The 27119-nt window shown below is 41.7% G+C and overlaps 1 protein-coding gene across 2 annotated transcripts in view; it reads left to right on the top strand.

Annotated features, from left to right (window-relative positions):
• The window catches only part of EPS8L1 (EPS8 signaling adaptor L1), a 604003-nt gene that overhangs the window by 270033 nt on the left and 306851 nt on the right, over window positions 1-27119 (top strand). For both annotated transcript variants that reach the window (XM_089660829.1, XM_089660835.1), the window contains exons 4-7: window positions 3873-3931; window positions 14051-14212; window positions 19674-19823; window positions 19909-19991. In XM_089660829.1, the coding sequence (XP_089516955.1) occupies window positions 3873-3931; window positions 14051-14212; window positions 19674-19823; window positions 19909-19991 (454 nt within the window). The remainder of the gene's footprint in view (window positions 1-3872; window positions 3932-14050; window positions 14213-19673; window positions 19824-19908; window positions 19992-27119) is intronic.

Below are 27119 nucleotides of genomic sequence, written 5' to 3'. Positions count from 1 at the left end.
ATCATTGAAAACCATGATATGGAAGTTGTTAGCAGTGCATTGGGTTTCTGGTAGGGGTTGAAGCCTCCTTGCCTGCTTGACTATTTATATGCAAATTCTGTATTAGCTGGATTTGTTACACACTCTCCTTCATTTGATGATACCATGCTAATCTTCTGTAAGGCTCCATTCACATCTGAGCATAGCGGTTTTTAGCATGATTTTTTTGTGCATATTTTACTGCGATTTTTTTTGCACATTTTTATACAGCATTTTTAGCCATTTTTTGAGCTTTGGCATTTTTATTAACCAATAGAGAAGAATGGGCCGCCGAGTCCCTAACAACCTATGAGTAATCAGCTGTCAGTGGGGTTCCCCACTGGCAGCTGAATGTAAAAAAAAAAGACGGCAATGACAAAATAATACAAAAAATGACGTGGTGCCCCCCCCCCCCCCCCCCAACTATACCAAGCCCTTTGGGTCTGGTTAGGATTTTGAGGGAAACCGCCACGGCAATTTTTTTTTTTAAACGGCGTGGCGTCCCCCCCCAAAATCCATACCAGACCCTTATCCAAGCATGCAGCCCGGCAGGTCAGAAAAGGGGGAGATGTGCAAGTGCCCCCTCCTGAACCATGCCAGGCCACATGCTCTCAACATGGGGGGGTGCTTTGGGGCAGGGGGGCTCTCACCAATGCACCTTGTCCCCATGTTGATAGGCACAAGGGCCTCATCCCCATAACCCTGGGCTGTGGTTGTGGGGGTCTGTGGGCGGGGGGCTTATCAGAATCTGGAAACCCCCTTTTAAGCAAGGAGCCCCCCAGATCCCAGCCCCCCCCTATGTGAAATAGTATGGGGTACATGGTACCACTACTCATTCACAAAAAAAACTGTAGTGTGAAAAATGACAGGAGACAGTCTTTGACAAGTCCTGGATTTTTTTTATTATTTTTTAATTGCCGGCAATTCCTTTTTTTTTTTTTTTTTTTTTTTTTTACATTTAGCTGTCAGTGGGGAATCCCGCTGACAACTCAAACATTATTAACACTTTGGTTTTCACTACTAAAATACCGCATGACTTGATAAAATAGTTCATGCGGTATTTTAGTATCTTTTTTTTTAGTGAATTCAAATTTTTTATTTTTAAAATGCAATGCGGTAGCCTACCGCATACTCGGTTGTGGTAAGATACCGCTTAGTGAATTGTGCCCAATATCATCTATTGCATAATTTGTTGCTAGATAAACTTGCCAAAAATGTGCAAATCTGCCCAATTTGAGCTCCAAAAGTAGCTCCAAAACTTTTTTGAGCTTCAGGCGTTCTGCTTCAGGCAGAGAGAAATATTGATTTTTTTTTTTTTTCCCCTGAGCATTTTGGAGCTTCAGGCTTTGTGCTACAAAACACTCAGGTGTGAATGCAGCCTAAAATGTGTACTCTACATATTGCCTCAATATGACATGCATCAATCATTTGATCTTTTTATGCAGAGAACAGACAATGGCAATTATTCATTTTTAGTATTGAGACTGGGGTTTGGGATGAGAGGAGGGAGGGTGCAGGAAATGATGGGAAACATTTATTTTACTTGTAATGACAAAAAAAGTTGAATTAAAAAAAAAAAAAATTATATATATATATTTATATATATATTTGTGTTTTATATATAAGTATATATACCTATCTATCGAGATAAGTAAGAGGGAGACACCATTAATGTTAATGTAGCCGTCTTATACAACACCCCCTACCCCATCCCTACCACTGCGGACAGTGAGAAACCTGGGGAGGAGAGGCTGCTGTGCTGTAGCCTGTCCCCCTCCCCCCTCCACGCCAAGACTGCTGCACTAGGACTGGACCAGCTGGGAGACAGAACAGACTCTATAGAGTCCTCTTCTGCTGCTGGCAGGGCAATGGACTGTGAGATTCCACCTCCCCACTCATCCCTGCTTTTCTGGCAACAGAGTGAAGAACCTATCAGAGAGCAGAAGAGCTAGCTAAGCAAACACATAGACTCTATTATAGAATGCTTGGAATCATGGGAGGTGTAGTCAAAAATGGCAGCCCTGTAGTACAGAAATTGACTTTCTGAACTACAAATCTCTATGGATACTGAGACCCAGGAGGAGTTAGAAAAGGATTTTTATTACATGGCCCAGGAAAGCTAGGGGCTTTTGGTGCACATTGACACTTTCGGTGTGCCCACCGGTCCATTGGCCCAGAGTAAACCTGATCCAGAGACGGAGAGTGAAGACACCTACAGCAGCACAGTACTGGCCACACCAGTAGCAACTATACAGAGGAGCTGGGGTGTTCACCATCTACATCCACCACTGTTCAGCAGAGACTTCAGGGAAAGACTGAGGAGGTCTCCTCTCCTGCTGTGGACATGTGTAGCTGTATTCTGGGGACTAGTAAGAGGGACACCTTGCCATTGCTGACACTGCTAACAGAGATTGAGTTGCTGAGAACAGGACACCAAGTGCACCCAGCTCATACCACATCTATACCAACCTTACACAGCACCTCTACTCAACCTATACGGTGTCTGTACCAATTCTTTACCAATGTTATAATTTACTGTCCCTGCTCCTCACTCGCAGCTACCCTGTCTCTGTGTCAAGTTCACACTGCATCTATAGTATATGTCCACTGCATACAGGTTCATTAAGACTTCCATTAAGTGCATCAACACGATAATAGCCAGTGGGAAAAAAAGAAACACCCGAAGACTGCCGCTGTCATTGAGCTTGCCTGCAAATCTATTCTGTCTTCCTATATCCATTTTTGTCTTCTCAAACTCTGACAGTGCTTACCAGATGGTTTACTCCTAGCATAGCTTCTGTTAGTGCACTCTGGCAGTATAGCTCTGGTGGTTGATAAATCAAGTCTTACCAGTGCTCACTGCTGCACTTCAGATAGTGTTGCTACTGTTTATGCTGATCTGGATGGCAAATGTCATTTTATGCCCTATCATTCTAATCTCTGTGTGTTATTACCGTTGTTGTTTGCTTTTCTTTGATTGTCTCAATATCAACGTTATTGGACGACAATATATTAGTTTGCTTTTACTAACTGTGGTGCCTTTTTCCTTGATCTAGCACTATTGCTGGGTACATATTACTGTCAGCAATTTCCTGTGATATTGTATGTCTGAGCACTCAACCTGGTGCATCAGAGGGTGTTGAGGTCTTTGAGAAGGTCGAGGCCAGGAACAGAGGACCCATCTTAACCAGCGGCTCTTTTGGGGTAGCACTACATATGCATAATATACCATGGCTAAAGGCAGTGCACGTGGGTTTTACGTGGGCTTAGCTTAAAAAAGGTTGTGTTTTTTACATAGCTGTATGGACTGTGCATTTATGAAATTACTGTGCCTGGAGATGGTAAAGAATGGATGGTTACCTTGTTTACCTGAGACACAGCCATTTTGTTAAAGAGACTACCATGTTACTAAAAAGACTGCAAGACATGTGCCTGCCAACCCAAAGACATTGATATGTTACAGAAAGAGAGTCTGCCATATTTTCCTAGCTTGCAAGTAATGCAGTAGACAGGACACGCCATGTTGGACCATTCTAAGTGGTTGAATACATAACATGCCACTGAATTCTGTGAAACAAAAATATGACAAATGGCACAGTTGATATAAGAGGGTGCCAACATTTGTGTGTTTCAAGAGAAAATGGTCTATGGTCTATTTTTAAGGACGCTTCTCCTGCCTCAGTAATGTCACTAGGTGTTATTACACTGACACCTCATATTATCACTTGTTAGCTTTTTAAATGTCCCAGCTTTTTAAATGTTCCAGCTTTATGTAATCAGTCATTTAAAATGTACGTATTACAAAAGTGGCAAGAAAAAGTCAAGTTTAAATATAATTTTCTTTTACCCGACAGAACAAAGGAAGAGATATTCAAATGTCATAATGGCTGATGTGTCACAATACCAAGTGAATGTAAGTATCTTGTTCTTTGCTGAATACACAGTGTCATCCTTCCATTCCATATGCAGAAATATTTTCCTACTTTTCATAGAGTGATATGCATATATTTGGGCTATTCACAGAGAAATACATGCCATCCTACATTTTTTTTTTATTAAAAAGTAGCATGTTAGATGAACGCAAGGTCCACTACCAACACAACTTGTGGTGTTCAAACCTTTAAAGTGAAACGACATTCCATGCAAAATAAAAAGTAAAGTGAAATAGAAGCAAGAAGGTAAACACCAGTTTAAATTGATATGCAAGAAAAACAAAGGCAGAATTTGTTCAAAATGTTTTACATTTTTCAATAGTCATATATATAATATGCAGTGGCATAACTTAACCTACCAGGCACTTTTACCCCCTTCCTGCCCAGGCCACTTTTCAGCTTTCAGCACTGTCGCACTTTGAATGACAATTGCGCGGTCATGCAACACTGTACCCAAAATGTTTATAATTTTTTTTTGAGACAGAGCTTTCTTTTGGTGGTATTTAATCACCACTGGGGTTTTTATTTTTTGCTAAACAAACTAAAAAAGACTGAAATTTTTGAAAAACAAAGTTTTTTCTTAGTTTCTGTTATAAAATATTGTAAATAAGTAATTTTTCTCTTTCACTGATATGCACTGATAGGCAGCACTGATGAGGAGGCACTGATAAGTGGCACTGAGGGGCATGGACAGGCATCACTTGTGGGGGACACGGCAAACATGTGGAAGAAGGTGCTCTGGTCAGATGAGACCAAAATTTTACTTTTTGACCTAAAAGCAAAACACTATGTTTGGTGAAAAACTAACACTACACATCACCCTGAATACACCATCCCCACTGTGAAACATGGTGGTGGCAGCATCATGTTGTGGGGATGCTTTTCTTCAGCAGGGACAGGTTAGAGTTGATGGGAAGATGGATGGAGCCAAATACAGGGCAATCTTAGAAAACGTGTTAGAGTCTGCAAAAGACTTACAACTGGGGTGGAGGTTCACCTTCCAGCAGAACAACGACCCTACACATACAGCCAGAGCTACAATGGACTGGTTTAGATCAAAGCATATTTGTGTGTTCGAGTGGCCCAGTCAATTTCCAGACCTAAATTCAATTGAGAATCTTTGGCAAGACTTGAAAATTGCTGTTCACAGACGGTCTTCATCCAATCTAACAAAGCTTGAGTTAGATGTGCAAAGCTGGTAGAGACATACCCAAAAAGACTTGCAGCTGTAATAGCAGTGAAAAGTGGGTTCTACAAAGTATTGACTCAGGGGGGCTGAATACAAATGCATGCCACACTTTTCAGATATTTATTTGTAAAAAATTTGAAAACCATTTAATATTTTCCTTCCACTTCACAATTATGTGTGACGTTGGTCTATCACATAAAATTCCAATAAAATACATTTTACATTCCTGGTTGTAACATGACAAAATGTGGAAAATTTCAAGGAGTATGAATACTTTTTCAAGGCACTGTATAATCAATAAATGGTTTGATCACTAGGCATAACATGTCTTTGGGAGTCTGGTGGCCTTATTTATGATTATTAACCTTTTGGGTATATTACCATGAGCCTTTGCTATAGGGATGGTAATACATAGTGATCTAGAATTTAAATTATTAATTACACACATACAAATAATCATCCTATTACCTAATACCTAAAGACACTCAAGATACCTTGACGCATGAAGGAGGAGACTAGGTGATTTTGATCATGTGTGCATGTATCCCTCCACAACATCCCACACAGAGAAAACAGAATAGCATAATATCAGGAGACCAGAAACAGGGAGGCCCATTTACACCATCAAGAGAAGAATAACTCAACACTAAGTATTTAGTTCCTGGGAGGGAGTAGAAAAAAGTTGGTTTAACCAAATATTCCAGGCCTTGGGAAACTTATTTTAGACAACCCTTGGACTCATATATAAATTTATATAGTGGAATGGCAGAATTGACCAAATATGTCCAGTGGAAGCTTGAAGGGATTTCCATTTAAGGATGATGGCTTTCCATGTGTAAAATGAAAGGTGATCTAGCAAGGTTCTGAGCATCCTAGGAGTGGACCAGTCCCAAAATACAAGTGTCTACTGTTAACAGAACAGGGACAGTCATTAATGTAAAAATGAAGCACGACACCTCATCCCAAAAAGTGCTAATCACTGGACAGAGACGAAATACATGATAAATATAAGCTGAATCAGCCGTAGATCTCTGGCATCTTGAGGAAGTAGAGGGGTAAATCCTATGCAATCGCTGAGGTGTAAAACTTTTTGATAGTGGGGGTTTGTCTCCTGTGTGTTTTCTCAGAGTTGAGACAATGGCAAGCAGCTGAGTCAATTAGCATTTGTTGTTTCTGAAAGTCTTGCAAACATAGAATAATAGTTTGTATGGAGTGTGTTTTCCTTAATCATAAAAACTATTTTAATTTGTTGAAGCCTTGCAAACATGAGACAGTTCGAACTTAACATGATGTTTACCTCTCTCTCTGGGTCCAGGTGTTATGTGAATACAAGCATACCATTGTTCAGAGACTAAAGTGTCCTTGTAATAATATGCTATGTACTCAGTAATTGAGAAAGACAGTGACATTAATACTTACTTGCTATCCTTTGAAAAAAAAATATGCTATCAGTACAACTTGCCACAGATGCAGTGGCCCCAGTATCTGATTCCAGAGCTGAAAGGCAAAGCCCTGGAGGCCTATGTGACCTTGCCAATCAAGTAGGATAACTTTTATGAGGTCATAAAGGATGCAATTGTCAGTGTAAATTTACATTTGAAATATACTTTAAGAGATTCAGGTCATTTCAGAAATAACCTGCAAATTGTTACATGTGTAGCACTACCCTCATGAGGTCCGCTGTAAAATGACAGTCCCCAAAGGTTGCCCTGACCTTGCAAGCCCCCTGACACCTCTGACACCCTGGTTCAGACATAATGCACAAGAAATCACAATTTCAAAGACCCCAAATTGCAGTAAACAACTGAGTATTTATTAATGGTCCTTTAGTTGCAGACAGTTAAGTCAAATACTACAGTTGCAAGAAAACATATGTGAACCCCTTGGGATTACGTGGAGTTTTGCATGAATTGGGCATAAAATGTGCTCTGAACGTCATCTAAGTCACAAAAATAGAAGAACACAGTCTGCTGAACATAATACTACACAAACATTAGATGTTGCCATGGTTTAATTGCACATAACATGTAAACATTCACAGTGCAGGGAGGAAAAAGTATGTGTACCTTTGGACTTAATAACTGGTTGACCCTCCTTTGACAGCAATAACCTCAACCAAATGTTTCCTGTAGATGCAGATCAGACCTGCACAACGATCTGGAGTAATTTTGGACCACTCCTCTTCACAAAACTGTTTCAGTGTAGCAATATTCTTGGGATGTCTGGTGTGAATCGCTCTCTTAAGGTCATGCTACAGCATTTAAATTGGGTTGAGGTCAGGACTCTGACTGGGCCACACCAGAAGGCGTATTCTGTGCTGTTGCAGCCATTGTTTTGTTGAATTACTTGTATGCTTTGGGTCATTGTCCTGTTGCATCACCCATCCTCTGCAGAGCTTCAGTTGGCGGACAGATGGTCATACGTTTTCCTGCAAAATGTCTTCATAAACTCTGGAATTCATTTTCCCATCAATGACAACAATCCGTCCAGGCCCTGAGGCAGCAAAGCAGCCCCTAACCATGATGCTCCCTCCGCCATGTTTTACAATGGGGATGAGGTTTTGATGTTGGTGTGCTGTGTCTTTTTTTTCTCCACACATAGTGTTGTGTGTTCTTCCCAAACAACTCAATCTTGGTTTAATCTGTCCACAGTATATTTTGCCAGTAGTGCTGTGGAACATCCAGGTGCTCTTTTGCAAACTTCAAACGTGCTGCAATATTCTTTTTGGACAGCAATGGCTTCCTCCGTGGTGTCCTCCCATGTACTCCATTCTTGTTTAATGTTTTCCTTATTGTAGATGTGTCAACAAAAATGTTAGCATGTGCCAGAGATTTCTGTAGGTCTTTAGCTGACACTCTGGGATTCTTCTTTACCTCATGCAGCATTCTGCGCTGTGCTCTTGCAGTCATTTTTACAGGATGACCACGCCTAGGGAGAGCAGCAACAGTGCTAAAATTTCTCCATTTGTAGACAGTCTGTTTTACCATGGACACATGAACATCAAGGCTTTTGGAGATACTTTTGTAAACCTTTCCAGCTTCATGCAAGTCAACAATTCTTGATCGTAGGTCTTCTGAGAGCTCTTTTCTGCGAGGCATGGTTCACATCAGACAGTGCTTCTTGAAACCAGTAAACCCAAAACAGGTGTGTGTTTTTTAAGGGCAGGACAGCTGTCAGCAACACATCCAATATCATCACACTGATTGGAGTCAAGGTTGGCTCACTCCTGGTTCCAATTAGCTCTGGGAGAAGTCATTAAGCTAGGGCTTCACATACTTTTTCCTCCCTGCACTGTGAATGTTTACATGTTATGTGCAATTAAACCATGGCAACATCTAATGTTTGTGTAGTATTATGTTCAGCAGACTGTGTTCTTCTATTGTTGTGACTCAGATGACGTTCAGAGCACATTTTATGCCCAATTCATGCAAAATTCCACGTAATCCCAAGGGGTTCACATAGTTTTTCTTGTAACTGTACTTAAGGGTGTCACCTGCAGTAGTGAACAAAATAAGTCAAACAGTGTTTCCAAAAAACTCACAGGGAACCTTTGACCCCAGGTATGAAAGGGAAAAGAAAAAACTCTGAGTGTCAGCCTGCTCCCTTAAAATCCTTCCATGCCACAGGTTCAGCAATGACAACACACTTTGCAATAGCTAAATGTCTGAGCTATTCTATGAACAAATTCTACATAGAGTCCCCTTTTAATATATGCACAAATGTGAGGCACAGAGTCCTTGGCGTGAGAGATAGCAAAAGGAGTCTTTATGGACAAGGGTCTTGAACCATTAGCTAGATCTAAAAAGGACACAAGGAGATTGCTGTGGAATGGCGACCAGCAATCCCTGATAATGTAGGTAAATGGCTCCTGGTAAAGGTGATTGATTTACTATCAGACTTGTGGTAAAGGTATCTCCATGCAGTGTCCTTTAGAGAACAATGTACACAGTGTGGGCTTCAGCCTGCTCACCAATCCCAATGACACCGTGGCTCAAGGGATTCAGGATCTCCTGGAAGGCTCCTGCAGAATTTGCAACCAGCGTGTGGCACCCGATCTAGCACTTTGTGACACTGGCATTCCAGTGTCGCAGTGACTATGTGCATGACTCCATTTAGTCACTCTGCCAACAGTAAGCTAGGGATGGATGATCTGCCTGCAGGTCTGTAGCTCACCCACCAAAGACCCTGCACACCGTATTCACAGCAGCCGGGTCCCTTCTTTCACCTTCAGCATATAGTCCCAAGAGGAAGCCCTTCTTTCGGGGTCTTATTTATATATCCTTTCCCAGCATTACACCTCTTCTTCCTCCTGGCTGGAACTTGTAGTTCACAACAGTATTGGCCCCTCTGCAAATCCAGCCTTCTGAACTACATATTCCACAATCCTCCACCATCATCCCACAATTCTCGGCTCTTCTGTAGGGTCCTTCCCTGGTACACTGGTACAGCCACCCCTGGAAGACCTGTGAGCTAACCCTTTCTGCTGTCAGCACCTGGAACTCCTGGCAACTAGCTGGCATCAGCTAACACCCTCAAATGCTACACCAGTGGCAAGCCCAGACATCTCAGTTGCAATTGTCCTGAGCAGAAAAAGTCAACATTTGTCCATCCAATCCGCATTTATTCCTCTGTGCCGTTCATCAACCCCAACCTGCAGCTTGTGCTCATGAAGTAATCAAACCCTGACTGGCATCAGACACTGATGCATTATTTCAGAAAAGTTCCTTACCCTCACAAGAGTTGAGGGAACCTATGCACATGTACCCTATACATGGGTTTTCATTAATTAGGGGACAAGAAGTAGGATGAGAGAGGTTGAAGTCTGATGATATTACCATCCTTGTTTTATTTGCCATAAATCTGGGACTCTGATTTCATATGATATGCCTTTTTGGAACTCATAGCCCATTTCCATGCTCTCTAACCCAATAGACTCTGCCTCTGCTGAGCCATTGATTCTGTCCTCTTTTGCCAAAGGACAGTAGGCTGGGATTTGTAGTGCTACCTTTGAGCAAGCTGTGCAGACTGACCAAATATTGGAAAAGCTCAGAAATCTCAACTCTTTAAAGCTGGGTACACTCGTGCTTAAAAAGGTTGGGTCGGTAGAAACCAGACAATTTTCAACCCATAGATATACAGCTGTCTGTTCTACAGAAGCTGGTCTTACAACCAGCTTCTCTTCAAACGGGCATGCAGGAAGACTAGCATCTGATGAGTGCTAGCAGCCAATGGCTGCCAGTGTTGGTCAGTGTGTTCTGGTGGGGGGAAGTCCCCCTGTCAGAACACAAAAGCACAGAGGGTAGAGATCACAGCACTAACATCATTTTTTTTTGTTAAACTGGCTGGGTTGAACAAAAAAATAAATCTCTAGTGAGTACCCAGCTTAAGCATTCCTGCTGAAACAAAAGATTTACTGGGATAATGGGAAGCTATACAGGGTGGTGTGGCACACAGAAGATAATGAGACCGAAATGAAAAGGAAACAGTTCATTGTATCCAGTCAGATTGTCAGTCTAGGATATATTTTTAGAACGTGGCACATGAAATTGCCTTAACTGGTACTTGCTAATCACTAAGCCAGGGCTTGTGTGATGCATATTTTTTCAAGACTACCATGCACACTGCCATACTGGCTTGTTTTACCTGCCAGCAGGTCAGCAAGGCAAGAGATGTTTGCAGGTCTCCAGTGTAACCTTAATTGATTAAGCTTTTAAGAGGGTGGTGGATATTATTCGGCCATTAGTCCTCCCCAGCAGTTCAGTCCAATGTTATATTTTGACATTCGTGGACAATGCCACTTGGTATCCAGGGGCGGTGGCACAGTCATTCCTCCAGGCAGACAAGGTTGAAGATCCATTGTTGGTAATCTTTACATGAGTATGGTTTCTGGCGGAGCTCTTCAGTGATCTGGTAATTGGTGTCCCACCTGATGTCAGAAAATACAGATTACACATATCATGACTAGTTCCTATTGTTCACAAGTGAACAAACTGTGCAAGTGGTTCAGTATGACCTTAAAACATTTTCTGTACATTTTTATGGAATTACAGGGAAGAGACTTTGACTCCATATTGTACTCCATTCCCCCCCCCCCAATTCTACACCAGATTTACAATCAAAGTGGATATACAAAATGTTTTGACAGACACCTTTCATAAAGCTTCAAAGCACTTTTTAACAATGCCATTAAAGTGGTTGTAAAGGTAAAAGTTTTTTTTACCTTAATGCATTCTCTGCAAAAAAAAACAAAAAATGTTTACGTACAGCTCCCCCACAGCCCCCAAAAACACTCACCTGAACCTGATCTCAGTCCAGTGCTGTGCACATCTGCATAAGCTCCTCCTTTCCTGGCTCTAACAGGTTTGGCTGAAAACAGTGGGAGCAATTGGCTCTTGCTGTTAGTCAAAATCTGAGAGCAGGGGGGCAGGGCAGAGTTGGGCTGTGTGTCTGAATAGGCTTCTTATGGTGGGGACTTGGTGGGGGGAGGAGGCAGGAGCACCGGTGGGGACCTGAGAAAAGGAGGATATGGACTGATGTTTGCAAAGCCATTGCACAGAACGGGTAAGTATAACATATAGCATAGCTTAACAGAACTTAATGTATTTCCACCTTTGCAGCCGAATTGAGATAACACCCACTTAAAGATGAGCTTCAGTCAGCTTTAAAAAAAAAAGTCAGTAGCTACAAATACTGTAGCTAATATACAGACACTTTCCAGCCCAGGGATCCAGCACTATCAGCACTTGGGCCAGTCTTTGCTGGCCTTTGGGTCCCCAACACTTGCGGGAAGCCAGCTGTGACTTCCTCGTGTTTCACAGCCATCTTCCCACTCAACCCATTCAAAAATCCCTGAAAGAAAAATGACTATTGTAAAGGGGGGGGGGGGAGGTTCCCCTTTTCATACTTGCTACGTGTCCCTATTCACATAGCATAACTTAAAAAATACCTCCGGCAGGGCAAATTGTACATAGTTCTGTTTAGGAGGTGTTCTGTCCAGGCAGATCTTCATTATCAAATGTAATATATTTGAACACTGCCTGTCCTAACAGGTTACTTGCCAGGTCCAGAGATCTTTGAGGTTTTGCAGTGCATGATTTGGTGACTCCATGGGATCAATTTCACCTGATCTAAGCTTCTTCCATGACTACTTTGCAGGAGTTGGAGGGAGTTCCAAGCTGAACTGTCCCAGGAGGGTTTGGTACTCAGGCATACTCTGAGCTTCTGGCATATTATCCTTGACCTGTTCAGATCTTGTCAATCTTCTATCTTAAGGAGCATTCTACCATCCTGCTTCTTGGTCACTGGCTTTGATAGCTTGGCTATCGAAACCCAGGTCCTGAGGGACATTGACTAATCAGATTATGCTATCCTAACTCTTCTTCGTGCTAGGAAGTCTACCCTTCACAAAATATATCATTACACCTGGAAGGGTTATTTTTCATGGTACTAGAAGAGAAGAGAAGTTTTCTCCTAGATGATACTCCATTGAACACATCCTGGCCTTTTTCCAGTTGGGTCTAGATCAGCATCTGGCCTTGAGTTCCCCTAATGGACAGATTTTGACCTACGCTATCCTCTTCCAGTGTCCTTTGGCCTATTTCCTGGTGAAGGCCCTTGTGCAGCGAGTCGCTAATTTAGCTCCTCCTAGGCACTCTCTGGTGACACTATGGGATCTCAGTCTGGTACTGGCTGCTCCCTTCAAACCTATTCAGGATATTCTCTTGACTGAACTCACTCATAAGGTATTTTAGCTTGTTGCCATCAGTTAACACTAGGTGAGTATTGGTGCTGGTAGCATTATCGTGTAAGGAACCCTTCCCTGATTTACACAAGAATAAGGGTTCTTTTCTGCCCAAGGTGGCCTTCTCCTTTCACCTTAATCAGGACATTGTATTGACATCTTTCTGTCTGCTCCTAAACACCCTAGAGAGGTGTGTCTTTACTGTTTTGCTGCGGTTCATGCAATACATGTTTATGTGTGAGCTATAACCACATATAGATATACAAATTATTTCATTGTTCATCCCAAGTGCTCTTGCAGAGGGCATCTTGCGTCTTGTTCCACACCACTAGATGGATTTGACAGGTCATTTTTAAACCCTATGCTCTACAGGATAAAGTTCCTCCCCTTTCTGTTAAGGCCCACTCCACTAGGTCTGTGGGAATTTAATGGTTTTTAGCAATAAATATTTGTTTCACTAATTTGTAAGACTGCCACCTGGTCCTCAGTTCACACATTTGCTAAGTTTTACCAGGTGGATGTTAGAGCCTCTGCTTATGTCGACTTCAGCCATAAGGTGCTACAAGTACTGTAGATGTCTAGTTAGTGTCTTAAAACTAATTTATTTTTGTGGGTCTGTTGGATTTTGTTTTCTCTGTTGCCTACCCCTCATTTTTATGTATTGCTTGTGAAAATCGCAGTTGTCTTAAGTCTGAGTCCTGTCCTGTATAGTCAGGAAAAAAGAGATTTTTCACTTAGTTGTAAAATTTGTTTCTTGGAGTGCAGTACAAGACGCAGGACTCACCCTTTTGTCTCTGTTAATCCTTACTGCTTGAAAAAAACTGATGGTAACTGCCAGTGGGAGGAGTTATATGGGTCTTAACAGTTCTGTTTGCCAGTGTCCAATCACTTAAAGGTAGCAACAACTGAGTCTTGTACTGTACTTCAAGAATTTGGAATTTTACAGGTTAGTCTAAAAGCCATTTTATTTTGTATGTGATACATTGTTTCATCTGTAGATACTCTGAAAATGTAAGATTAGCAACTGTCGTGAGTGCATTTCCAACCCCTAAGAGCAGGCATTGCTGTTTTCTGCAGTCAGGGGGGCAGGGGAAACAACATTTAAAAGTTTTTGTCATTAGTAATAACATACATATAGATATTTTACTCTCTGGAAAATTTATTTTTCAGCATTTGGTGACGTTTACAATTGATGAGGATGATGATGTCCATACAGTGGAGGATGCCATTCGTAAGCTAACTGTGATGGATGCTAAAAGTAAAGTTTGGATACAAGAAATGGTGTTACAAGTAAACAGCTCCACTGTTAAACTTCTAGATATTGAATCCAAGGTGAGTTCCTAAGGGATGCTCAGCAGTTTTTCTGAAATTAATCTTCTAAAGCATAGTGTAATGCAATGCAACTATTTTTTGTTTGTGAGCATAAATATAAAGCATATAAATGCTTTGATTTGACATTGCTCATGTAGATGGTGGGGTTGTCAGATGCTGTCTTTTGTATTTGAACACATGCTGCTTAAACACATGCACTTGAGTGCAAAAGTTCAATTCTGATAGTATATAAGAAGCTTCTCCACTGGTCAGAAATCACTGACTAAACTTTCTTCAAAAATCAAGCCTTCCTACAGTCTCCCACAATGCTTAGTGGTTCTTCCAGCTGACCCCTATGTCACTGCTCTCACTTTAAAGGTCAGCCATGGACAGATCTATCCAAGGTTTAGCATATTCACTTTGCTAAGTTAGGGAAGTTCCTTTTCCTTTTCTTTTTTTTTCTTACTTTAAAGTATTTTGTTTTATACCCAGACCCATCTTGACCATTTACTTCCCTAGCTGTTCTCCTAAAAGGTATGATGCAATGCATATTTTATCCCCCAAGTGCATAACTTTACATTTATCAACACTCAACCTCATTTGACACATATTTGCTCAATTAAATAACACATTAAGGTCAGCTTGTTGGAGACATCCTGTAAAGAGGCTACTTCACTACATAGCTTTGTGTCATCTGCAAACACTAAAATTGTACTTTTAATCCCTATCATTTATAAATTTGGTTAAAAAGTAAGGGTCCCAACACTGAACCTTGGGGTAAACCATTTTTAACCTTAGACCATTGTATGAATTATTAATCACTACCCTCTGAATATGGCCTTTTAGCTAGTTTTCTATCCATTTACAAACTGAAGTTTCTAATTGACTTTGACTTTAACTTGCACATTACCCGTGTATGGGAAACTGTGTCAAACACTTTTGCAAAATCAAAGTATATTATATCCACAGCCACTGAGCCACAATATTGAGCATGTCCTTCTAGAAAGGCTGTTCATGCCTCAGCAAATATGCCATTGTGGAAATGCCACTGATGCCTTAGGCTGCTTTCATACTGCTCCAGTGCAAAAACGTAAAGATGCACATGCGCATATGCGTTTTTTCCGTGTTTTTTGCTGCATTTCTGGTGCGTTTTGCACCTGTGAAAAAAGGGCATGTGACTCAAAAAATGCAGGTGCATTTCTACGTGTTTTTGATGCATTTTTAATGATTTAACCCCACCAAACATGCACCAAAAATGCAACATTTATGCATTTCTACGTGTTTTTGATGCATTTTTAATGGTTTAACCCCACCAAACATGCACCAAAAATGCAACAAGCATGATTTTAGAAGACGAAGCAGACCTGCAACTGATGTGTGAAGAGTTCCATAGGATTTCATGATTGTTTTTTCTTCTGCTTTTTTTTTACGCAAAAACAGAAGAAAAATGGATCAGTGTGACTGCAGCCTTACTGAGTATGCCACATTCTATATGCCAGCAGTGCTTTATGAAACATGACACAGTAAGAGTGCCCTTGAATTTTTGGTACATGTTCAGTAAAAATGTCTCCCAATACATTAGCATATATTTCTACTTAAAGTGTGTTGTCCCCTTAAAGTGGTTCTAAAGTATAAGGTTTTTTTTTACCTTAATGCATTCTATGCATGTAGCAGCCCCCCCCCCAACACTTACCTGAGCCCCCTCTTGACCCAGTGATGTCCACGAGTGTCTGGGTTCTCCAGGGACTCTCACTTCTGATTGACTGAGGCAGCGTAGCAAGCTGTTTGCTATGGGGGCACCTGATGGGAGGGAGGAGCCAGGAGCGCTGGCCAGGGACCCGAGAAGAGGAGGGTCAGTCAGATACAGCAGTGCTGTTCCCACGGCACAAAAGCACACCTCACCCCTTACTCCAAGCAGCACTCTCAAGCAATCATGTATATCAAGCACAAAGAAGGAGAAGCCTCATAGCGTAGTAAGATTAAATTACTTTAATATTAATGATATTGCACTTACATTTAAAGGAATTAAAACAAGTGGTGTACAAGAACAAAAGCACAGCCTCAAGACCAACCAGCATGCCCGTATGTGATGACGTCACACTCTTACTCTGCCTGTTGCATTTCTCCATAATAGGCATCCTCTAGGATTGGAGGCTAGTGTGGGAAGTCATTTAAGGTGGAAGTGACACTGGAAGAGCTCAATGCATTCATGTGAACCCAGAGATGCTGTCACACACAATTATATTTCTCTAGCTGCTCTCTCCCAAAATAAACCAGAACTAAAGAAAAGAAATATATAAGTAGTAAGTAATCAAGGCTCATGGGGGAGACAGGGAGACAGCACCATTTGTGGATCCATGGGTAAGCAGCTGTTCATTCCACATGAAAAAACATAGGAGTGCATAAACCTCCCCAATGTGTTTATTTATTACACAAATGTAAACTATACACCCCCCTCCCCCATTAAAGAAAGAATTATAAAAAAATATATACAGAAATAAATACAAATTAATTCTATATTTATAAAGTGCTTTGTTATATATTTCTTTCTTGACTCAATTAAAGAAAGGGAAAAAATGTGTAAGTACTCAAAAGAGATAAAAAATGAATTGGTATAAGAATGTAACTATTATTAATAAAGAATTGACATCCCACTCCACATTGAGATCCCAGGGTTGAAAGGTTTTAAGATCAAAAATCCACCATGTTTAACAGCAGGAAATTTTTCTTCTTTCTTCTTAAGTTGCTATCACTCCAATGTGGAGTGTACTTTTCAATTCCTATGACTTGCAAGGAGCAGAGATTTTTGTTGTGATACAAAGTGAAATGCTTAGAAAGGGCTATGACCTGCAAAGCCTTTCCTGATGTTAGTCAAGTGCTCACCGATTTGGATATTAAGGGGTTTATTTACTAAAGCTGGAGAGTCCAAAATCAGACTCCCTTCTGCATAGAAACCAATCAGCTTCTAACCTCAGCTTGTTCAATGAAGCTTTGGCAATGAAACCTGGAAGCTGATTGGTTTCTATGCAGAAGTGAGTCTGATTTTGCACTCTCCAGCTTTAGTAAATAAACCCCTAAGTGTTCATGTGGTCCTCCCCACATACTGGAGACCACACGAACAACGAAGAAGGTAAACTACCCCCTTTGTGCAACATGTTATAAAGTCTTGAATAGCAAACTGTTTGGATGTGACACTAGAGGTGAAAGAGGAGGTACGGATAGTTTGCAGATACCTGAATATATTGAATCTCCTACAGGAGTAAAAACCAGTCAAATTATCAAACAGTTTAACCTTGGGAGGTTCTTCTACTAAGTTTGGGGCAATCACAACCCCACATCTTTTACATTAGCATATATGCCACAGTAAGGAACACTTGCTCAGTATATGGTACAATAAAAAATTAAATAGTGTGAATACCAATACCATAGCAATATTTCTCAGTAAGAATGCCATGCAGTATCCCAGTGTATATGGAACAAATGTGTGAGCAGATACTTCTGTAGCATTGGCTATAAATGGTGGTTCTCAAAAGGCCTCCTTCTGAGCAATCCATTGTTGTTCATTTTGAAAATGCATGCCAACAGTAAAAATGCTCATCTTTGCCTGAGCTTAATCTGAGTTTAAAGAGATTTCACCATTAGGGGAAATTGGGGAAACTGCTGCATGTACCAATAGCTGCCTGTAAAACCCTTATCCTGTCATGGCTATTCACACAACAGATCAGGGTAGTATCAGAGATTGCTACTGCCCTGGTTTCAGAAATTTCTTATGGCACCTCACTACCTCACTGGAAATTTGCAGAAGGTAGGAAGGAGCAGGCAAGCTTTGGCACTATTGGTAAGAAATTGTTGTACAGCAGTTTTCTGTCCTTCCCTGTTGTGGCAGAGTTTCTTTAACTTGCTGAATCTTGTTGGGGCTACTGCTGCTGGATCTAGATAAGAGCATCTTACTCTTGCCAAATCTGTTGTCGGTCAAAATATATAAAATTGTTTGCCCACATGTGACACATTAAAACAATTTGGAGAATTACGGAATATTGGACACAGCCGTCCATATAGGAGCATTTGACTCTCCATTCACACATATGCAGTGCAGGAAACCCCTTTGTGTTTCCTGCACCTCATTGCAAGTGTACTGTTTGCAATCTACTGCAGGTATCAATAAAAAGTTAACCACACCCCAAATTGACAGCAAATGCAGTACAGTTTCCCTGCACTGGATTGCATGGTACAAGACGACCATGCGATCCAGCTGTAGCGCGACTCAAAAATAGGTGCCTGCATGATGACTGCAAAATGAATGGGCTCACAATTGCACTTTACTGAATTGCATATGAATTGCATAGGAATGTGGTGCATTTCTGTGCGATTCACATGGGGGTTATAGTATGAACCGGTGCTAAAGAGTAACTCCACTTTTGTTGAGAAAAAAACAATCCCCTTAGCTGATCTATGTAAATTGCAAGAATTTTAATAAACTTTATTGCAGAGTCCTGCCTGTTTCTGCTCTGAAGGAATAGCATTTTGTTAGATCATATGTTGTGTGGGATGCATTCTGAATGGAAGTGACTTTTTTATTTTTGATCAGCTGATGCACTTTCAGGGCTCTAATGAGGAGTGTGGCAGGGCTTTCCTTTAGAAGTAAATAAGCCTTTAGGAGTATTTCAACAAACCTGAAATATTTGCTTCAAAGGATGCCTAAAATCTAACTTTTATCTTAGTACAAATGTCTGGGAAAATCAATGAGCTAATCACACAAGCAGGAAATTACACCTCCAGTGTGTTGCTTGCACCAGTTGAGTACAGTACACCTTCAGGTTGCAATATTGCATTGAATTGTACAGAAAATTGTCACAATTTAGCCTGCCGGGTTCCTTCTTGTGAATTCTTACCTCCTTGCTTCACTGTTTCTGTTAGTCTTGTGATTCCTTCCAGTTTGCCTTCCTATATATATGTGCATAATCTAGCCCACCTTGCCTGAGAACCTTTACAGTTCTCTGAGCTCCCATTTGCTTACTACTCATGTATTCCATGTCTGACTACCCGTGTACTGATCGTGGCTTCATCTGCTGTCTGTGCTTGTCTGCTGCACATCCTGACCTCTGCTTGTCTACTGGAGTTCCTGTTATCTACTTCTGTTTGTACTCTGCAAAAGCAAGTGGTCTCTGAATTCTCAGCTGGGTGTACATGGGGGCCAAAACCTAGTTGAAGCTTGCTGTAAATCTACCCCCCCCCTCCATCAGGGTCCCTGGTGAAGAAGCAGACTGAGGCTTAGACTCTGCACCCTGGGGAACCCAGAGTTGGCAATCTACAAGGGCTCACTACCACAGACATTACAGCACTGCAGACTAAAAAGGAAATTTTTAATATCAGTAAATTACAGTATGGCTTGTGATGCAATTGTAGATGTTTATATATTTTTTATTTGTGATATTTTTTTCCACAAAAGTGAAGTTACCCTTTATTTTCATTTTGCTTGCAGGAGGATTTGGAGGTATTCCCTATTTCTGCCATCCAGCGTTGTGACACTGTTCTCCCAGAGAAGAGAAACCGTTCTCTATTGGTATTGGTGTGTCAGGACAGATACCAATCCAAAGCTGATATCCACTTCTTCCAGTGTGATGATGTAGGGGTAAGATCTACTCTGAGAGTTATCAAGCAGGAAAAAGTTACAGTAAGCACATCCATTTCTCAATCCTTATTTTTCTATTCTTTAGGCGGAGTTGATTAGTGAAGATATTAATAGTGCAGCATCTGATTTCAAAAATGGACAAACTTCCAAGAGGCCGGAAGCACTCCGGTAGGTGTTCAGAATTTAATGTATTATGCAGAACTTGCATTGATAAAATAGCAAAAAAAATGTAATTTGTTATTATTTATCAAAGGTTATTTATTGTACCCCCTGGAATAATTACCCCTCTATTTATCCTGATGACAGCTGTCACTGAGACAGAAAGGGGAGTAAAAAAGCAAGGGGAAATTCTAGATTTTAGAGTTGTCACCAGAGCAAGAAGTGACAGAAATACTTCTAGTGGTGATAAATGTTCTGGTGATAAATGTCTATGATAGTAATTCCTCTTACCTTGGGGAGATTTCTTCTACTTTTGTTACATCTCGAAAACAGTAAGTGAAGGGAAATGTCCCTAGGAAGAAACAGGCTATAAACAATACAGTGAAAAGTGTTTTAATCTTCCCTACTCTATTCAAACCTAAGAAAAATGTTCTGTTTGTGTAGCCCTAGCCGGTGACTCTTTTAGGCAGCATGAGCCACAGAGTCCAGGGCACCCTCCCTGCTGTGTCGATGTGTCCCTTTCCTCCCTCAGCCTCTGATGGACAGACTGCAAGGATTCTGATTGTCTATGGCCATGTTTTGACCTCACCTGACATCATGGAAGAGCAGAATGGTGGGCAGAGAGCGCAGGAACAGAATAGCAGGGAGACATCTGAGAAGGGGGAAACTGTGGCTGAGTGATCAAGAAAGAGCTGCTGGAAAGGCTGCAGAGTGACTGTATGGGGAGCTGAAGACTAGTATGTGCAGAATGAGAGAGATGCTCTGCAGAGACAGAACTCCTAGCAGGGAAGATGATTGGTGCAGACTACACAGGGGAGGCCAGGGCATTGCAGGCTGCCTCTGCCTGACCAAGCAGAGATATTCCATTAGTGTAGAGGCCATGGACCAGGAACAGTGCAGCCTACTTTTATCTGTCCTTTCCCAGCCTAGAGGACTGTCCATCAGGAGACAGACTACAGATTGGAGAACATCTTAAGCATCAGTGTGGTGAGAGGCCTTTTGGTTACCCTGATTCGTATTGAACTTTTTGATGTCTTTGGGATTTGCTGCCCCTAGCTGAGTTCTGCCAAAAGAGGACTAAATTACATTCCGTTTATGTTTGGATTTCAAATACGCTTGCTTGGAGGGTGAGTGTTCCAATGCAAGTTTATGGGCCCCACTGCCAGCAGACCGTTTATTGCTCCACTGACCAGTGGCTAGACAAGACCTTTACAATGTGATTAGGCCAAATTTTACTTTATACTCTGGTGTTTTAGTGGTATTCATGTACGTTTCTGCTGTTATTGCTGTGTCCATGTCATTCGTCCTTCACTCTCCTAGTGCTTCCTGGATGGGCCATTTCACAGGCAACTAGGGCAGTGGTGGGCAACCTTTTTTTTTAACTGAGCCAAATCTCGCCAAAACCACGATTGAAATTTATTTTGAGAGCCACATTTTTAAAACTGAAAATACATCCCCCATATAGTAATTCATCCCCCATAGTAATACATCCCCCATATAGTAATTCATCCCCCATAGTAATTCATCCCCCATATAGTAATTCATCCCCCATAGTAATTCATCCCCCATATAGTAATTCATCCCCCATATAGTAATTCATCCCCCATAGTAATTCATCCCCCATAGTAATTCATCCCCCATATAGTAATTCATCCCCCCTATTGTGTCAATTCACTTACCTTTGCTCCGCGCGTTCCTCTCGCCGTGTTCCCATGCCGTTCCGGTCTTCAGGGCGGACTGTGAGAGGAGAGGAGTTCGTCACGCTGCCCCGCCTACATCCTGACAGCCAATGTTTGCCACACTCCACGGGCCGGATTAAAAGGTTCGCTGGGCCGTATGCGGGCCGTAGTTTGCCCATTGCTGGGCTAGCTGCAGAGTCCTGACTTTTGGGGCGGCCGCCCGAGAGGAGGGAGGGGAGCGGGCGCCCGGCACACAGAAGAGCCGCATTAAAGTGTGCAAAGAGCCGCATGTGGCTCGCGAGCCGCGGCTTGCCGACCACTGAACTAGGGAAATGAACAATATGCACCATATTGCACTTATAATTGTTGAAGTATTTGAATTGGGTTAGCCCTGTTATTGTTGCATCTGTCTAAATGTAACTTTCCTTACAGGGCTTAGTCTTGCTTAAATAAAACCCATTTTATCACTACTGCTGTGTCAGTAAGTTGACAGGTCCAGTAAAGGGCCGAATTTGCATATATCCAGTACAATGTGAAACAAAAAAGTGTTTGACAGATTCATGTCTTGTGCTTATGGGTCTGCATAGAATAACCAAAAAATACAATAAAATGACTAAGGATTGGCAAATCTGCTCAGGTTCATCAAATCTTGTTTAACATTTTGTGTAACCAGAATTTAGCAGTGAATCCTATTGAAGTCTGGGGGGTGGGGGGTCTTGATATATATATATAGTCAAAAAGTGCATGGAAAGCTAGGTGTTGCCATGAGGAACATAAAAAAACAAAGCAAAAATATTTTAGGGAATATTAGTTAGGGAAGATGGTGTGGATATCACATAATTTTCGCACATTAGATGTGAATATTAGTTCACTAACAAAGATACTTTTAAATGTTTAGGATAGGTTGTATAAGCAAAAAGGGTGGAAATATAATTCACTTATGGCTCCCCTTAGGGGGAACGAAGTATTTTCCCCCAGGGAAGGATAACATTTCTGGGAAATGGCTTAAAGATAAAAATACACGTTTGAAGGATTTATTGAACAAAGGGAAATTGTACACTTTTTTTAGATTTAAAGAAGAAAGAGGATTTATTTTCCACATTAGATGAGTGGCGGTATTGTCAATTAAGTCACTTTGTTTCAGCGCTCCCACAACCATTGAGGACCTAGGAAGATCTGTATCCATTTGAAAAACTGTTAAATGTAGCTACATCTCCTAGACAAACTACCTCTAAGATATATAGGATTCTTATGAATATGGAATGTGTCAATCCTCCTCGGTTCTTGGGAAAATGGGAACAGGAGCTTGGCACAGAATTGAATGAACAGCAAAGAAATAAAATATTCAAATTGACACTTGGGGTGATGAATATGAGCACAGTTGAGATGAATTACAAATGCCTGGCAAGATGGTAAATCACAGCGAGTAAGGCACATAAACAACAAGTAGATGTTTCACCGTTGTGTTGGAGAGGTTGTGGGGAAAAGGGAACTATGGGACACATATGGTGGCACTGCTCAAATATACAGGATTATTGGAAGGGAATAATGCAACTTATTCAGCAAATATGTGGGACTACGGTTCAGAGATCCTTGGATGTGTTTGTTTTTTTTGTTTTTTTTTAAACTCGAACCTTCAATAAACTTGTGCAGGAATAGGGTACTGTATCATTTAGTCAGTGCGGCTAAGGGCTTGATCCCAAAATTTTGGCAAGTCTAAGATCCACAAGAGTAAAAGACTGGATAAACAGAGTGGAAAATATATATAGGTTGGAGGAGTTACATCATATTAATGTGGATAAATTAGATAAATTTAGGAAAACATGGAGTAGCTGGTTAAATTTTAAAATATCTGGAATTAATTGCAGTTTAGGTGGACTATATTAGAAGACGTCTAATTCAGATCCAGAGAGAAAGAAAGGATGTAAAATGGAGGGGTATAGAAATGGATAGAGAACCATGAGGGAGGAAAATGGAAGTAAGCGAATGTGGACAGGGGTATGAGGAGGGTGGGAGGGGGGGGGAAGAAGGGTGGGGATGTGTATTTCCGTCTTATTTTTATTATGTATCGGATGTTCTTCTTTGTAAAAAAAAAATAAAAAAAAAAAATCATGGGGGGATCATCAAGTCCTGTTTAACGTTTTCTGTAACCAGAATTTAGCAGTGAATCTTATTGAAGTTTGGGGGGGGATTTTGATAATAAATGCATTCCCTTTCCAAGGCTAATTGGCAAGCAATAGTCAAAAAGTGCATGGAAAGCTATATGTTGCCATGAGGAACATTAAAAAAAAAAAAAAAAAAAGCAAAAATATTTTTTGCAAAATAGTGTGTCATGTCACCTGTGCTGCCACTTCTTCATGCCTAATCCAGTACCAACCAATTGTGGTCTATAAGCTGCTGATGCTAACACTTAAAATGTGTTTCCACATTTAACAATGATTCAAAATAGTCAGTTAGTGCTGCACTGCTCTTTCTACAACTAAACACATCTTAACTAGCTCGAAGTGTTAATGATCCTATACTACCACAAACTCCAGTGCTATAAAACACACCTAATGTGTTATATATAGAATATATAGTCCACTAAGTGCATAAAAATACAAATAAAGTGAAAAACAAACCACAGTTAGTATATAACCAAAAAAAACCAATACATTATACACTGTGTGCACAATTATTAGGCAAGTGAGTATTTTGACCAAATCATCATTTTTATACATACTGTCCAGCTCCAAGCTGAATAAATGTGAATGCTTGAATTGGATTTAGGCATATCTGGTGATGTTTATTTGTGTAATGAGGGAGGGTGTGGCCTAAGGAGATCAACACCCTATATAAATATGTGTATAATATTTAGGCAGCTTCTTTTCCTCAGGCAAAATGGGCCAAAAAAGAGTTTTAACTGACTCTGAAAAGTCAAAAATTTTAAAAAGTCTTTCAGAGGAATTCAGAACTCTTGAAATTGCTTAGATATTGGGGCATAACCACAGAACCATCAAATGTTTTGTTGCAAGTAGACAATAGGGTCATAAGAAACATGTTGAGAAAAAAAAGACGCAAATTAATTGCCAAAGATTTGAGAAGAATCAAACTTGAAGGTATCGGGAACCCATTATCCTCCAGTGCTGTCATATTCCAGAACTGTAAGCTACCTGGAGTGCCCAGGTGTATTTTTTACAATTTCTGACTTTTCAGAGTAAGTTAAATCTCTTTTTTGGCACATTTTGCCTGAGGAAAAGTAGCTGCCTAACAATTATGCACACCTTTATATAGGGTGTTGATCACCTTAGGCCACATCCTCCTTCATTACACATAACACATCACCTGATATGCTTAAATCCAATAAGCATTCAAGTTTATACAGCTTTGAGTTGGACAATATGCATAAAAATGATGATTTGGTAAAAAAAACTCACTTGCCTAATTGTGCACACAGTGTACATTAAGAAAAGACAAAACGGCCAGACTCAATGGACCACTTGGTTCTTCCCTCATATTACTTTTCTATGTTTCTATTTGCTTATCTCGAAATTTAGCATAAATACCCAGTGCCTGAAAAACATGGCAATCCCAATAATCATGCAGGAGGCAGCAAAGCCCCTCATGTCTCCTCCCAATAAGATGTGTAGCACTACCCCTGTGAGGGCCGCTGTGTTGTGAGTATCCCTAAGCTTCTCTCTGCACAGCCATGCAACAGGTATTTCTCACACGAACTTGCATTCAAGAGACCGTAACCAGTCCGTGGGCTTGGTTTTGTTGTTTTATTGGGGGAAATCAACTTAGAAAGGGAAATAGGGATTATGGTATGCCCAGTTGGCCTGAAATCAATAAAAGGGGGACAATTCCTTCCTTTGTACAAAGGCAGATCCTGGACTGTTCTTTTCTTGAAAGCTGTCAGTCATTGCGGATCAGTAGCACCAACCCTTTATGGACGAGGAACTATTAGCCCCTCAAAAATCAGGTTAACTTCTCATAGCTACATGCAGAGATATCTTCTCTCCCCTACAGAACTGTTTCCAGCTCCACAGCCTGCAAACACTACCAGTTTTCCTGGCTTCTCGGCAGATCTCCCGGGACAAGAATAAAGGATTGAGCCCAGCGCTGTCCTTAGAAAGCTTGCTACGTGTGGCAGTCTTTCCCCTTGTAGATCCCAGAGAGTGCTATTTTACTCACTCTGTCCTTGTCAGGGCAGGGCTGTGGAACGGACAGGTAGGCCTAGTGGCAGGGTAACGCACTGGCTGACGACAACCACCACCAACAGACCAAAGTCCCTCAGGGCGCGGAGTCTAAGTCCCAGGCTGCCCTTCACCAGGGCCCCTGATGGTGGGGATGGACTTGACGCAGCCAGGGACCAGGTCGCGGCCCCCGAGACACCCCGGCTGCGGTAATGGCCGCCGCCAATGGCGTGTAGCTGGTGAGAATGACAATAGCGTAGTCAGGCAAGCCGGGTCAATAACAACGGGACAAAACAGTACAGAACAGTAGACAGAGAATCACAGGTCACGGGCCGGGTTCAGCAACGGAAGGTCAGATCAAAGGGAAACACAGAGAATGGTCTTAGTCACAAGCCGAGTCAGAATACCAGAAGAGTCACGAGCGTATACACAGAGCTGTAGCAAGACAAAGACACAAGACACAAGTGCAAAGAGCATGTGCGGATCCCAGGCTTATATGTACTCAGCCACACCCCTCTGGGGGATGGACCTCAGAGACCTGAAGGCATAAAAGATTCCCATCATGCTCAGCAGAAATCCAAGATGGATGCCAGCACATGGAGTAACAACCTCTGGGAAAAGGTAGGACCTTGACAGTACCTCCTCCTCAAGGACCCCTCCCCCTCCGCGGCTCAACAAAAGGTTTCTGAGGAAAGCGGGTATGAAACGCGCGGAGGAGGGCAGGAGCATGGACATCCGCGGAAGGAACCCAGGAACGCTCCTCGGGACCATAACCGCGCCAATGAACCAGGAACTGTAATCGGCCGCGCACCAATTGAGAGCCCAGGATCCGGCTCACCTCATACTCCTCATGACCATCAACCCGAATGGGACGGGGCCGAGGCAGAGAGGTAGTGAAGCGATTGCAGATCAGAGGTTTCAACAGTGATACATGAAAGATATTGGAGATCCGCATCCCAGGTGGAAGGGCAAGGTCATAGGCCACCGGATTCACCTTGCGGAGAATGCGAAAAGGACCGACAAAACGGGGAGCTAGTTTGGGTGTGGGCACCCGAAGATTGAGGTTACGAGTAGACAACCACACCCGATCGCTGACCTGGTATGAAGGAGCGGGCAACCGTCTGCGATCAGCCTGGAACTTCTGACGCTGAGCCGAGTCCCTCAAAGCCCTCTGGATCTGCCCCCATGAAGAACGCAGGGCAGCAAGATGGTTCTCCACAGCCGGAATGTCCTGTGGTGAGAACCTCTCAGGTAATACCGTGGGTTGGTACCCATAGTTGGCC

The sequence above is a fragment of the Staurois parvus genome, unplaced genomic scaffold (assembly GCF_062004578.1).
Source record: "Staurois parvus isolate SC_StPar_1 unplaced genomic scaffold, SC_StPar_1.0 ptg000032l, whole genome shotgun sequence".
NCBI lineage: Eukaryota > Metazoa > Chordata > Amphibia > Anura > Ranidae > Staurois > Staurois parvus.
The sequence above is the reverse complement of the archived record's forward strand: the minus strand, read 5'-3'. Positions and strand labels throughout refer to the sequence as shown.